At 39.4% G+C, this 14,155-nt stretch overlaps 1 protein-coding gene across 1 annotated transcript in view; it reads right to left on the reverse strand.

Moving 5' to 3' along the window:
• LOC117322630 (gelsolin-like protein 1) overlaps positions 1–14,155 on the reverse strand; it is a 55,845-nt gene that overhangs the window by 27,283 nt on the left and 14,407 nt on the right. The window contains exons 5-12 of the mRNA XM_033877572.1: positions 12,144–12,196; positions 11,636–11,741; positions 10,920–11,030; positions 7,950–8,016; positions 7,642–7,771; positions 7,459–7,537; positions 6,660–6,758; positions 6,052–6,208 (exon numbers count right to left, since the gene is read on the reverse strand). Coding sequence (XP_033733463.1) covers positions 6,052–6,208; positions 6,660–6,758; positions 7,459–7,537; positions 7,642–7,771; positions 7,950–8,016; positions 10,920–11,030; positions 11,636–11,741; positions 12,144–12,196 — 802 coding nt within the window. The remainder of the gene's footprint in view (positions 1–6,051; positions 6,209–6,659; positions 6,759–7,458; positions 7,538–7,641; positions 7,772–7,949; positions 8,017–10,919; positions 11,031–11,635; positions 11,742–12,143; positions 12,197–14,155) is intronic.

Below are 14,155 nucleotides of genomic sequence, written 5' to 3' on the forward strand. Positions count from 1 at the left end.
TCATCGCATGACTTTGATCCTTCCAACTGAGTCAGGATTTGTCCCGAAGTATCTAAAGAACATTTATCCTATATGTTAATACATCAGCACCTGGGAAGTGTTCTTCGTGTCTTCGTTCTTATCTCTGTCGGCCGCGCACCACCCGGTGGTGTAGACGGCGTACTGTAAAACTGGGACTGGCTAGGCACGGCCTTGTCAGGTAGGCCTCACTGGTCTAGTCCCAAAACATGCCTTACATCCCGACTTAAAAACCAAAATGTTTCGTTAATTTTGTATCGGTATTTTGATTTGAAATCGATCAATAGTTTGAAGTTGGAGGATTGATATTGTCATTCATTTATGAATTGTTGTAGGAATATATCGCATCAGCTCTAGACAGGAAACGGCAATTATATTACACCTGTCAAGATAAGTACAAAATACATTCTGAGAGGGAATATATAGCACTGTTACTTACCACTCACCGTACACATAAAATGAGAGGTAGCACCTATCCTGCAATTGAATAAAATGTGTATGTCCCGACCCCTCCATCAATACATCTTTACCCCACTTTACAGTGTAGAATGTGTTAGTCCCGACCCCTCCATCAATACATCTTTACCTCACTTTACAGTGTAGAATGTGTATGTCCCGACCCCTCCATCTATACATCTTTACCTCACTTTACAGTGTAGAATGTGTTAGTCCCGACCCCTCCATCTATACATCTTTACCTCACTTTACAGTGTAGAATGTGTATGTCCCGACCCCTCCATCAATACATCTTTACCTCACTTTACACTGGAGAATGTGTTAGTCCCGACCCCTCCATCAATACATCTTTACCCCACTTTACAGTGTAGAATGTGTATGTCCCGACCCCTCCATCAATACATCTTTACCTCACTTTACAGTGTAGAATGTGTATGTCCCGATCCCTCCATCAATACATCTTTACCTCACTTTACAGTATAGAATGTGTATGTCCCGACCCTCCATCAATACATCTTTACCCCACTTTACAGTGTAGAATGTGTATGTCCCGACCCTCCATCAATACATCTTTACCCCACTTTACAGTGTAGAATGTGTATGTCCCGACCCCTCCATCAATACATCTTTACCCCACTTTACAGTGTAGAATGTGTATGTCCCGACCCTCCATCAATACATCTTTACCTCACTTTACAGTGTAGAATGTGTATGTCCCGACCCCTCCATCAATACATCTTTACCCCACTTTACAGTGTAGAATGTGTATGTCCCGACCCTCCATCAATACATCTTTAGCTCACTTTACAGTATAGAATGTGTTGGTCCCGACCTCTCCATCAATACATCTTTACCTCACTTTACAGTGTAGAATGTGTATGTCCCGACCCTCCATCAATACATCTTTACCTCACTTTACAGTATAGAATGTGTATGTCCCGACCCTCCATCAATACATCTTTACCCCACTTTACAGTGTAGAATGTGTATGTCCCGACCCTCCATCAATACATCTTTACCCCACTTTACAGTGTAGAATGTGTATGTCCCGACCCCTCCATCAATACATCTTTACCCCACTTTACAGTGTAGAATGTGTATGTCCCGACCCTCCATCAATACATCTTTACCTCACTTTACAGTGTAGAATGTGTATGTCCCGACCCCTCCATCAATACATCTTTACCCCACTTTACAGTGTAGAATGTGTATGTCCCGACCCTCCATCAATACATCTTTACCCCACTTTACAGTGTAGAATGTGTTAGTCCCGACCCCTCCATCAATACATCTTTACCTCACTTTACAGTGTAGAATGTGTTAGTCCCGACCCCTCCATCAATACATCTTTACCCCACTTTACAGTGTAGAATGTGTATGTCCCGACCCCTCCATCAATACATCTTTACCTCACTTTACAGTGTAGAATGTGTATGTCCCGACCCCTCCATCAATACATCTTTACCCTCACTTTACAGTGTAGAATGTGTTAGTCCCGACCCCTCCATCAATACATCTTTACCTCACTTTACAGTGTAGAATGTGTTAGTCCCGACCCCTCCATCAATACATCTTTACCTCACTTTACAGTGTAGAATGTGTATGTCCCGACCCCTCCATCAATACATCTTTACCCCACTTTACAGTGTAGAATGTGTATGTCCCGACCCCTCCATCAATACATCTTTACCCCACTTTACAGTGTAGAATGTGTATGTCCCGACCCCTCCATCAATACATCTTTACCCCACTTTACAGTGTAGAATGTGTATGTCCCGACCCCTCCATCAATACATCTTTACCCCACTTTACAGTGTAGAATGTGTATGTCCCGACCCCTCACTCAATACATCTTTACCTCACTTTACAGTATAGAATGTGATAGTCCCGACCCCTCCATCAATACATCTTTACCCCACTTTACAGTGTAGAATGTGTATGTCCCGACCCCTCCATCAATACATCTTTACCTCACTACTTTACAGTGTAGAATGTGTATGTCTCGACCCCTCCATCAATACATCTTTAGCTCACTTTACAGTATAGAATGTGTTGGTCCCGACCTCTCCATCAATACATCTTTACCTCACTTTACAGTGTAGAATGTGTATGTCCCGACCCTCCATCAATACATCTTTACCTCACTTTACAGTGTAGAATGTGTATGTCCCGACCCTCCATCAATACATCTTTACCTCACTTTACAGTGTAGAATGTGTTAGTCCCGACCCCTCCATCAATACATCTTTACCCCACTTTACAGTGTAGAATGTGTATGTCCCGACCCTCCATCAATACATCTTTACCCCACTTTACAGTGTAGAATGTGTTAGTCCCGTCCCCTCCATCAATACATCTTTACCCCACTTTACAGTGTATAATGTGTTAGTCCCGACCCCTCCATCAATATATCTTTACTTCACTTTACAGTATAGAATGTGTATGTCCCGACCCCTCCATCAATACATCTTTACCTCACTTTACAGTGTAGAATGTGTTAGTCCCGACCCCTCTATCAATACATCTTTACCTCACTTTACAGTGTAGAATGTGTATGTCCCGACCCCTCCATCAATACATCTTTATCCCACTTTACAGTGTAGAATGTGTTAGTCCCGACACCTCCATCAATACATCTTTACCTCACTTTACAGTGTAGAATGTGTATGTCCCGACCCCTCCATCAATACATCTTTACCTCACTTTACAGTATAGAATGTGTATGTCCCGACCCCTCCATCAATACGTCTTTACCTCACTTTACAGTGTAGAATGTGTATGTCCCGACCCCTCCATCAATACATCTTTACCTCACTTTACAGAGTAGAATGTGTTAGTCCCGACCCCTCCATCAATACATCTTTACCTCACTTTACAGTGTAGAATGTGTATGTCCCGACCCCTCCATCAATACATCTTTACCTCACTTTACAGTGTAGAATGTGTTAGTCCCGACCCCTCCATCAATACATCTTTACCTCACTTTACAGTATAGAATGTGTTAGTCCCGACACCTCCATCAATACATCTTTACCTCACTTTACAGTATAGAATGTGTTAGTCCCGACACCTCCATCAATACATCTTTACCCCACTTTACAGTGTAGAATGTGTTAGTCCCGACCCCTCCATCAATACATCTTTACCTCACTTTACAGTGTAGAATGTGTATGTCCCGATCCCTCCATCAATACATCTTTACCTCACTTTACAGTATAGAATGTGTATGTCCCGACCCTCCATCAATACATCTTTACCTCACTTTACAGTGTAGAATGTGTTAGTCCCGACCCTCCATCAATACATCTTTACCTCACTTTACAGTGTAGAATGTGTTAGTCCCGACCCCTCCATCAATACATCTTTACCTCACTTTACAGTGTAGAATGTGTATGTCCCGACCCCTCCATCAATACATCTTTACCTCACTTTACAGTGTAGAATGTGTTAGTCCCGACCCCTCCATCAATACATCTTTACCTCACTTTACAGTGTAGAATGTGTATGTCCCGACCCCTCCATCAATACATCTTTACCTCACTTTACAGTGTAGAATGTGTATGTCCCGACCCCTCCATCAATACATCTTTACCTCACTTTACAGTGTAGAATGTGTATGTCCCGACCCCTCCATCAATACATCTTTACCTCACTTTACAGTGTAGAATGTGTATGTCCCGACCCCTCCATCAATACATCTTTACCTCACTTTACAGTGTAGAATGTGTATGTCCCGACCCCTCCATCAATACATCTTTACCTCACTTTACAGTGTAGAATGTGTTAGTCCCGACCCCTCCATCAATACATCTTTACCCCACTTTACAGTGTAGAATGTGTATGTCCCGACCCCTCCATCAATACATCTTTACCTCACTTTACAGTGTAGAATGTGTATGTCCCGACCCCTCCATCAATACATCTTTACCTCACTTTACAGTGTAGAATGTGTATGTCCCGACCCCTCCATCAATACATCTTTACCTCACTTTACAGTGTAGAATGTGTATGTCCCGACCCCTCCATCAATACATCTTTACCTCACTTTACAGTGTAGAATGTGTATGTCCCGACCCCTCCATCAATACATCTTTACCTCACTTTACAGTGTAGAATGTGTATGTCCCGACCCCTCCATCAATACATCTTTACCTCACTTTACAGTGTAGAATGTGTATGTCCCGACCCTCCATCAATACATCTTTACCCCACTTTACAGTGTAGAATGTGTTAGTCCCGACCCCTCCATCAATACATCTTTACCTCACTTTACAGTGTAGAATGTGTATGTCCCGACCCCTCACTCAATACATCTTTACCTCACTTTACAGTATAGAATGTGATAGTCCCGACCCCTCCATCAATACATCTTTACCTCACTTTACAGTGTAGAATGTTTTAGTCCCGACCCCTCCATCAATACATCTTTACCTCACTTTACAGTATAGAATGTGTATGTCCCGACCCCTCCATCAATACATCTTTACCTCACTTTACAGTGTAGAATGTTTTAGTCCCGACCCCTCCATCAATACATCTTTACCTCACTTTACAGTATAGAATGTGTGTGTCCCGACCCCTCCATCAATACGTCTTTACCTCACTTTACAGTGTAGAATGTGTTAGTCCCGACCCCTCCATCAATACATCTTTACCTCACTTTACAGAGTAGAATGTGCTAGTCCCGACCCCTCCATCAATACATCTTTACCTCACTTTACAGTGTAGAATGTGTATGTCCCGACCCCTCCATCAATACATCTTTACCTCACTTTACAGTGTAGAATGTGTATGTCCCGACCCCTCCATCAATACATCTTTACCTCACTTTACAGTGTAGAATGTGTTAGTCCCGACCCCTCCATCAATACATCTTTACCCAACTTTACAGTGTAGAATGTGTATGTCTCGAGCCCTCCATCAATACATCTTTACCTCACTTTACAGTGTAGAATGTGTTAGTCCCGACCCCTCCATCACGGCGGGGAATCACGTGGTTAGAAGATAGGAATTCAAAATGGCGGCCGCTAGTGCAGAAAACATAAAATGAGGTAAGACATTGAAGATACTCATTACATAGACTTTTCATAATTGTGAGAATTCACTGTACTATAATCTAGACATATCCATACCTCGTATGTGCTGGGTCAGTCTGTAGTTATCCGTAACATTCTTACCAATGTTTCGAATCGAAACGATTCCACTGACGAATTCGATTCGAAATTTTGGTCAGAATGTTACCGGAAACCACGGACTTTTCCAGTACACGTGAGGTATGTTTATGTCTAGATTTTAGTATACCATATGCTCGCTACAATGAAAAGCCTATGTAATGAGTAGTTTCAATATCTTACCTTATTTTATGTTTTATACTCTGGTGGCCACCATTTTGAATTTGTTTCTTTAGACCACGTGATTCTCCACCGTGCTCCATCAATACATCTTTACCTCACTTTACAGGTAAATCGTCACCTTGATTGACAGGTCGACAAGGATAGACCTTCCCTCTTGCAGTTGTTAATGTGCATGTACAGTCTATCTTGTTTTTAGTTAGTGTAATGTTCTGACCATACGTACTGGCAATGTGTTCCTTTGTGTAGACGTTCCCCAGTCCTCTTTGGTCGTCTCGGTCGCGCCAGGAGCAAAAGTATTCCTTAAACATGGGCGTTTCCCCTCCGTCCGCCAATCTCGTGACTTTAGTCCACTCTGGGTAACCTTTCAGCGTGAGGAAATCCTACAGAAAAGGTTCAGAAATATTATATAAATAAATGTAGGGGGTCAATCCTGCAAAATATTTACAATGTACGATGTTTTAGGTCAAGAACTCGGTTTTTATTAGCCAAAATATCCGTCCGCTGTCAGTCCTTTGTCCGTCGGCCGTCCGTCCGTCCGTCCGTCCGTCCGTCTGTCTGTCTGTCTGTCTGCTACATTTGCGCAATTAAAATCACAGCAAAATCTGAAGCATGTTCTGCACATCATACACGTGTGGCCGATGTCAGACGTACAACCAGACAGACCGACTGACGGACGAAGGACATACTACCGAGTAATATCTTCTACGGGGATCAACGTGTATTTATCATAGGAGATTGTTGTTGTGACTAGACTCGTTACTGTGTTAAAAGTTGACTGAAATATCACTGTCTTTAAGTAATCGGGTTGTTCAGTGTTCTGCTGTGCCTCACCGTAGCGTGTTTCCAAGCAGACCGTTTTTCATTCTTGGTACACTGTCTCCCGATCCACACGTATAAACCACTGGGTCCTCCATCCAGTATAAAACAGTCCTAGGGAGACAGTGATACAGTAAAGGTGTTATAGGATACAGGTGTGACATAATACGCTATAATGATAAAGGATGAAGGTGTGACATAATACACGTATAATAGGATACAGGTGTGACATAATACACGTACAATAGGATACAGGTGTGACATCATACACGTATAATATGATACAGGTGTGACATAATACACGTATAATATGATACAGGTGTGACATAATACGCTATAATGATAAAGGATGAAGGTGTGACATCATACACATATAATAGGATACAAGTGTGACATAATACACGTATAATATGATGACGGTGTGACATAATACACGTATAATATGATACAGGTGTGACATAATACACGTATGATATGATACAGGTGTGACATAATACACGTATGATATGATACAGGTGTGACATAATACACATATAATATGATACAGGTGTGACATAATACACGTATACTATAATGACGGTGTGACATAATACACGTATAATATGATACAGGTATGACATCATACACGTATAACATGATACAGATGTGAAATAATAATACACATATAGGATGAATGTGTGACATAATACACATGTAATACGATACAGGTATGACATCATATAAGATTTGATATTAAATAGTAGGGACATAATGGCCAGGTGTGATATTATACCGGTGCAATATGTGATACAGTTTGGACGAATTCATTACGTACCGACGAGTCAAGATCACTCTGTGAAAAAGGTTTGTTGGCGACTTCCTTGACCTCTAATTCTCCAGAGGAATCTGAAACTCTGAACAAAAATATCTATTAGACTGATTGCGTCGAACAGTAAAAGTGTAAATCACTGAGGTATAGAAAGCGAGACAACTGCTATAGATCTGGTGACAAAGCTACCTGTACAAAGTTGTCTTTTCCTGTGTCGAGCGTTCGTAAGCAGTGTCATCTCCACCTACTGCTTCCTCCGCTATCTCACCATGGGAACCTAACTCAGCGAAAAACTTGGTATCCAAGTCCCACATTCTGTCTGTAAAACAGGATAGACAAGTTATACAGAAAAATGCGTCATTGTGGTTATAATATGAAGACTGACCCATATATATAGACGTTACCGATTACGAATCCACGCAAAACACAAAGGACACTTTATTAGAACATAGTGCTCTCCCTTACGCCTATAAAGAAGCATATTAGCTGATATATACCAATGATTCGGATTTGCGCCTTTCCAGATCTTTCTTCGTCACGAATCCTCTTAGCAACTTCTGACCCCTAGAACATAGGTAAATTCAACATATCTGAAACTGGGAACGAGGGTAAGATTATGACATTATATATCGGCTAAAATAGTGTCAGATGGTTCCTGATAACATCCAATTATAGCATTCTGATAAGGTGGATACATGCTTATATCAACCTAAGAAAAAATATCAACCGAGGAATAAGTCCGAGGTGGATATTTTTTTATTTGGTCGATATGACAATGCATCGACCGAAATCAAAATGCTACAATTGCATTATTATTTTTCTTGCTTTTTTCTTTTGTCACTTTTTTTTTTTTTTTTTTATCATTTTCTTGATTGAAAATTAAGAAAGAAAAAAATGAAAAAAATAAGAACACAACAATATTTACTTTCCTGTCTTTGTATTGTAAACATGGTAAATCGAGACATTATTTTAAAGAATAATTTAAAAACGAAACTATCAGATCAGAATTGTAAACATTGAATGATTGAACTGTTCACACATGGAGTGTCATTAGATTCAATAAGAAAAATTTTCGACATCAGATACTCCCTTATTTTTTTCGCGATACTCTTTGTTGACGTCTGTTTCGTCCATTTTGCCAAAAGAACGTCGCGTCGTAACGAGGTCTTCAGAGCGCTTGACTCTGATGATTTCGGTGCACCATTCAAGCTTCAAAGTGAAACATGTATATGACGTGGATTCCTCTTTGGTCTATTTATAACCGTGCAAACATTTTTTTTTTACAACTGCTTTGCTTCTATCAAGTTAATATGCTTTTTACAGACGTCCACGTGACACAGTTCTAACCGATCAGTGAGCTAAAAAAAAAAAAAAAAACCTCGAAGGCTTGTTTGATTGATTGATGGGGTTTACCGTCCTTGTTCCGGTTATAACCAAGCCTAGGACACTCCCTCGTACGCCTTTCTTAGCTGACTATTTATGTGTCAGGCTATTCGGCGAGCTAGCAGTATCATACATTTGAATATTACACATTTTGCTCTATAACCGAGTATCATCATTATATACAGACACATTCACGTGGTATATTATTTTTCTTATCAATTAATTATAATTAGGAATCAATATATACAAACCAACAATTTATTAGTAATCATCTGTTAATCAATGAGATAAAACAACACTTAACAAAAAACAATGTTCAGCACATCTACCTTCCTTAAGGTCATGTGTCCCGGATGATATAGTCTACGATTACTATGTAACTCTAACATTTGACTCCAACACTCTCTATACCAGAAACATACCTACACATCAAATCGTTTTTCCCACAACTTGCTTCTGTTCCAATGGCTTGGACTGTACAGAGAGTCCCTAGTTGTTTGTCGGTAATGACTCTTTGTATCGTGAGATTTTCAATTAGAATAAACAATTGTTTCTCTGGCAGCACATATGCAGTTGTTCATCCAGCGAGGTGTCATCGGTGGCGCCGACGATGGACAGTCTGAGACGCGTTGTCTGAATTGATACTTCTTCTATCATCTATACCAGTCTCTTCAAACCCAGCTATCATGTCAGTTTGTGACAGGGCGCGCCCGATATGGTTCCTCTTTACCATCCGCCAATTCAACAGTCTGATGTCGACCATTTCTCTGCTCCCCTCTCAAATACTGATCGTATTTCATTCGAATGCGGTCTACATGAACCACCCACGGCTTTCGCCTTGATTAACAATTGACTTTGTAGTTTATATCCGAGAACTTGCCTAACACACTAAAAGGCCCCCGCCAGAAACTTGTAAGTTTGGGTGATATTACCTGCTTGAAGAAAACATATACCATCTCGCCAACTCCAAATGTCTGCTTGCTAAGTTTCTGGTCATGGTACTGCTTTTGTCCGAGCATAGCACCAGCTGATTTCTCTCTAACAAAAGAATGTGTCTCCTCCAATCATTCTTGCAGCTCCGAAACCATTCGATGATGAGGGAAAGCTTTTGCAAATCTCGGCATTTCATATTTCAGGCCTCCCGTTGACGTAAGCGCTGAGCATTGTCACCAATGTTTTGTTGAAGAGCTCGACCATTCCACCTGATAGAGGATGTAGGCCGTCGTCCTGGTCTTGTATACCATACCACGGTCTGAAGATGCTTACAGGTGATAACTAGAATTTATGTAGCTGTAACGTGCACCGGGCTACAACGTAGAACCCATCAACCTCATAGCCACTAAAACTAGCTTTTGTAATATGCAACTGAAATTTCCATTACCCACTTTGCCGGAAAGCTTCGTTCCGTCTGCATTCCTGGTACACCCAATTGGTCTCTTGTTAAAGCGGCACTGGGGTACATATACATCTGAGCGGTCACCCATATTTCTTCATAAGTGCTGACACCTCTCGACGTTGCTTAACTTCGGTACATAAAAACACGACACTCAACCGAACAGTCACAGATGTTAGCTGTCGGACTATACATCTGAAATGTCCAATGAACCGTCACATCGCCAGCTTCGCCGATGAACTGGTTCAACCTGCTATCCTCAGCACACACACAACTGTCCCTCTTGTTGTTTCAGAGGCGTCGCCTTATGAGTAGATGCCTAGTAACAAACAAGTCTCCAGGAACATTGTGCTTCCCATGCTGTCCGAGGGCATCCTACAGAATACCGGGCTCGTTCACTGCTATCAGATATATTTTACACCGGGGTAGTAACGGAGCAGTTTTCCATCCCTGTGCTTTACTTCGGACCATATATACGATACCTAACCTCCTTTTCTCATCCGTTAATCCACGCTTTATACCTTCTCCGCATTTTCTTATCTTTCCCCTTCCAATGAAAGGTCGAAAGACTGTAATAGCGGATACGAAACCCGAAAATAACAATAATACTCAACCGCACAACCATAAAAGGTAACTATTGGAACAATGCATATACATGAACTGTAACATAGTTTTAATCGTTGTTGACTACCTTTAAACGCTCGAAATGGCTGCTTGCAGGTCCATTCCATAAGTGGAGTGTCATTCCACAGTCCAATAGGAAAACGTCTCCTCGGTTTAGAGAGCTGACGTCACATCGTACCTACAGTATACACAATGTAAATATTTAATTACAGTACAAAAATGTTCCTATTAAATACATCTGTGACATAGGGTATTATTTTAACAAAACACTAGTGTAACCCTGGTAAATACTAGCCGCAATATACCGCTCGGCTAGAGATATCTCTTTACCTCGATCGGTTGAGCGTAAGACTAGTAAGCCAGAGGTCCCGGGTTCGATCCCTAGCGGAGGCAGTGATTTACATTAAATTAATCATGCGCTCTGTTACATTGGCGCCCATGTAGGGACCCGGGGAAAATACTCAGCCTTGCTATACAAGCATCGCTGTTACCCCTAGAAACTCGAGGACGAGTTCTTTCCTGGAGGGGGAGTATGTAACTCTGGTACATACTAGCCGCAATAGACCGCTCGGCTAGAGAGATCTTCTCTTTAGCTCGATCGGTTGACTAGTAAGCAAGAGGTCCCGGGTTCAATCCCTAGCGGAGGCAGTGATTTAAATTAATCGTGCGCTCTGTTACACTAGCATCTCTCTATTGCTTCCTCAAGGAACCTTTACTGACTTTAATACAAAGATGTCACGATGACAACCATACTTATGATCCCTTTTCGTGTGTCGGATGTACCTGTTTGACTCTAACGTTCCTCTTTCCTTTGATATGAAATAACCTCTTCTCATATACTCCTCTCACCACCTTCTTAAACCCGGATTCCACACCTCCCGATAAATACCTAAAGACAGAGAAGGAACACACTTTGTACCACGTAAATCATTACTTAACAAGACAGAGAAGGAACACACTTTGTACCACGTAAATCATTACTTAACAAGACAGAGAAGGAACACACTTTGTACCACATAAATCATTACTTAACAAGACAGAGAAGGATCGCACTTTGTACCACGTAAATTATTACTAAACAACATAGTCACAATTTATCTTCAACACGGGTTTGGGGATTTTTGATATTTAACTTACAAACTTTAAATTGTGTCCTAAGAGTTTGTATAATAATAACTATTTGACAGATTTCCTGATTTCGGTTGATGGTAGCTTCCCTTTGTTGTTGTGTCCCCTCAAACCATTTCTACTGTGAGTTTGATATTATAAATTAAATAGTGGTGAATCTTACTTGATTCCATGTTTGAAGTAGGATAAAAACAATTTTGATTCGTGATCCTGTACCTAGAAAGAGAAAAAGTAACGTATACCTGTATCAGTAATGTATGATTGCATCAGTTACCTCATCAGTAACATATGTCTACATCAATAATGTATGATTACATCAGTTACCTCATCAGTAACATATGTCTAAATCAATAATGTATGATTACATCAGTTACCTCATCAGTAACATATGTCTACATCAATAATGTATGATAACATCAGTTACCTCATCAGTAACATATGTCTACATCAATAATGTATGATTACATCAGTAACCTCATCAGTAACATATGTCTACATCAATAATGTATGATTACATCAGTTACCTCATCAGTAACATATGTCTACATCAATAATGTATGCCTGCATTGGTTACTACATTAGTAACGTGTGTCAGTTTCAATAAAGATGATTCCTACGGTAAAGTATGACTATATCAGTAACACAATATAGCAATATACATGTACCAATAACGTATGACAGGTAATTATTTATGTTTGCTAGTCAATCAGCAATCTGCTTGTTAACTAGTAATTAATGCTAGTCATTTGGTAGTGCATGCTAGTCAATAAGTAATGAATGCAAGTCAATAAGTAATTGATGCTAGTCAATTAGTAATGTTTGGTAATCGATAGGTAATGTATGCTAGTCAATAAGTAATGTATGCTATTCAATAAGTAATGTATACTAGTCAATAAGTAATGTATGCTAGTCAATAAGTTATGTATGCTAGTCAATAAGTAATGTATGCTAGTCAATAAGTAATGTATGCTACCCAATAAGTAATGTATGCTAGTCAATAAGTAATGAATGCAAGTCAATAAGTAATTGATGCTAGTCAATTAGTAATGTTTGGTAATCGATAGGTAATGTATGCTAGTCAATAAGTAATGTATGCTAGTTAATAAGTAATGTATGCTAGTCAATAAGTAATGTATGCTAGTCAATAAGTAATGTATGCTAGTCAATAAGTAATGTATGGTAGTCAATAAGCAATGTATGCTAGTCAATAAGTAATGTATGCTAGTCAATAAGTAATGTATGCTAGTCAATAAGTAATGTATACTAGTCAATAAGTAATGTATACTAGTCAATAAGTAATGTATGCTAGTCAATAAGTAATGTATGCTAGTCAATAAGTAATGTATGCTAGTCAATAAGTAATGTAACTACCATAAGATATGAAATAAGCAGTGATGCTAGTCCAAAAGAAGTAATCTACCCATCAGTTTATCAGATACGTTGTATTTCGTCTGAGAAATAGTCAATTTAAAAAGAGCTATCAACTAGAATGTTCACATAGAAGAGCTACAAAACAATTGAACAATTTATTAGTGTAGCATTATATTGTTTTGCTAGTAGACAAATAATGAAAGCTGTAATAACATGTTTTTATCAAAATATGAGTAGTCAATATAATGATGCATTAATAAGTATGTACATTATATAATTATTCTTATGAATGATACAGTCAATAATAAAGTTTGCTTCACAAACAAAATAGTAATAGTAATGATTAGTAAGAATGTATAATCTTGGGAGCGAAGAATGGTACTAGTTTAAAAAATGTGCAAAATATTTGACAATAGGAATTATTAGTCAAGTTTAATCCATTTTATGGAATAAGTGTGTACCATATTGGTTACTAGTCAATAAGTAATGTATACTAGTCAATAAGTAATGTATGCTAGTCAATAAGTAATGTATGCTAGTCAATTAGTAATGTATGCTAGTCAATAAGTAATGTATACTAGTCAATAAGTAATGTATGCTAGTCAATAAGTTATGTATGCTAGTCAATAAGTAATATATGCTACCCAATAAGTAATGTATGCTAGTCAATAAGTAATGTATGCTAGTCAATTAGTAATGTATGCTAGTCAATTAGTAATGTATGCTAGTCAATTAGTAATGTATGCTAGTCAATTAGTAATGTATGCTAGTCAATAAGTAATGTATGCTAGTCAATTAGTAATG

This window comes from Pecten maximus, chromosome 1 (genome assembly GCF_902652985.1).
Source record: "Pecten maximus chromosome 1, xPecMax1.1, whole genome shotgun sequence".
Lineage (NCBI taxonomy): Eukaryota > Metazoa > Mollusca > Bivalvia > Pectinida > Pectinidae > Pecten > Pecten maximus.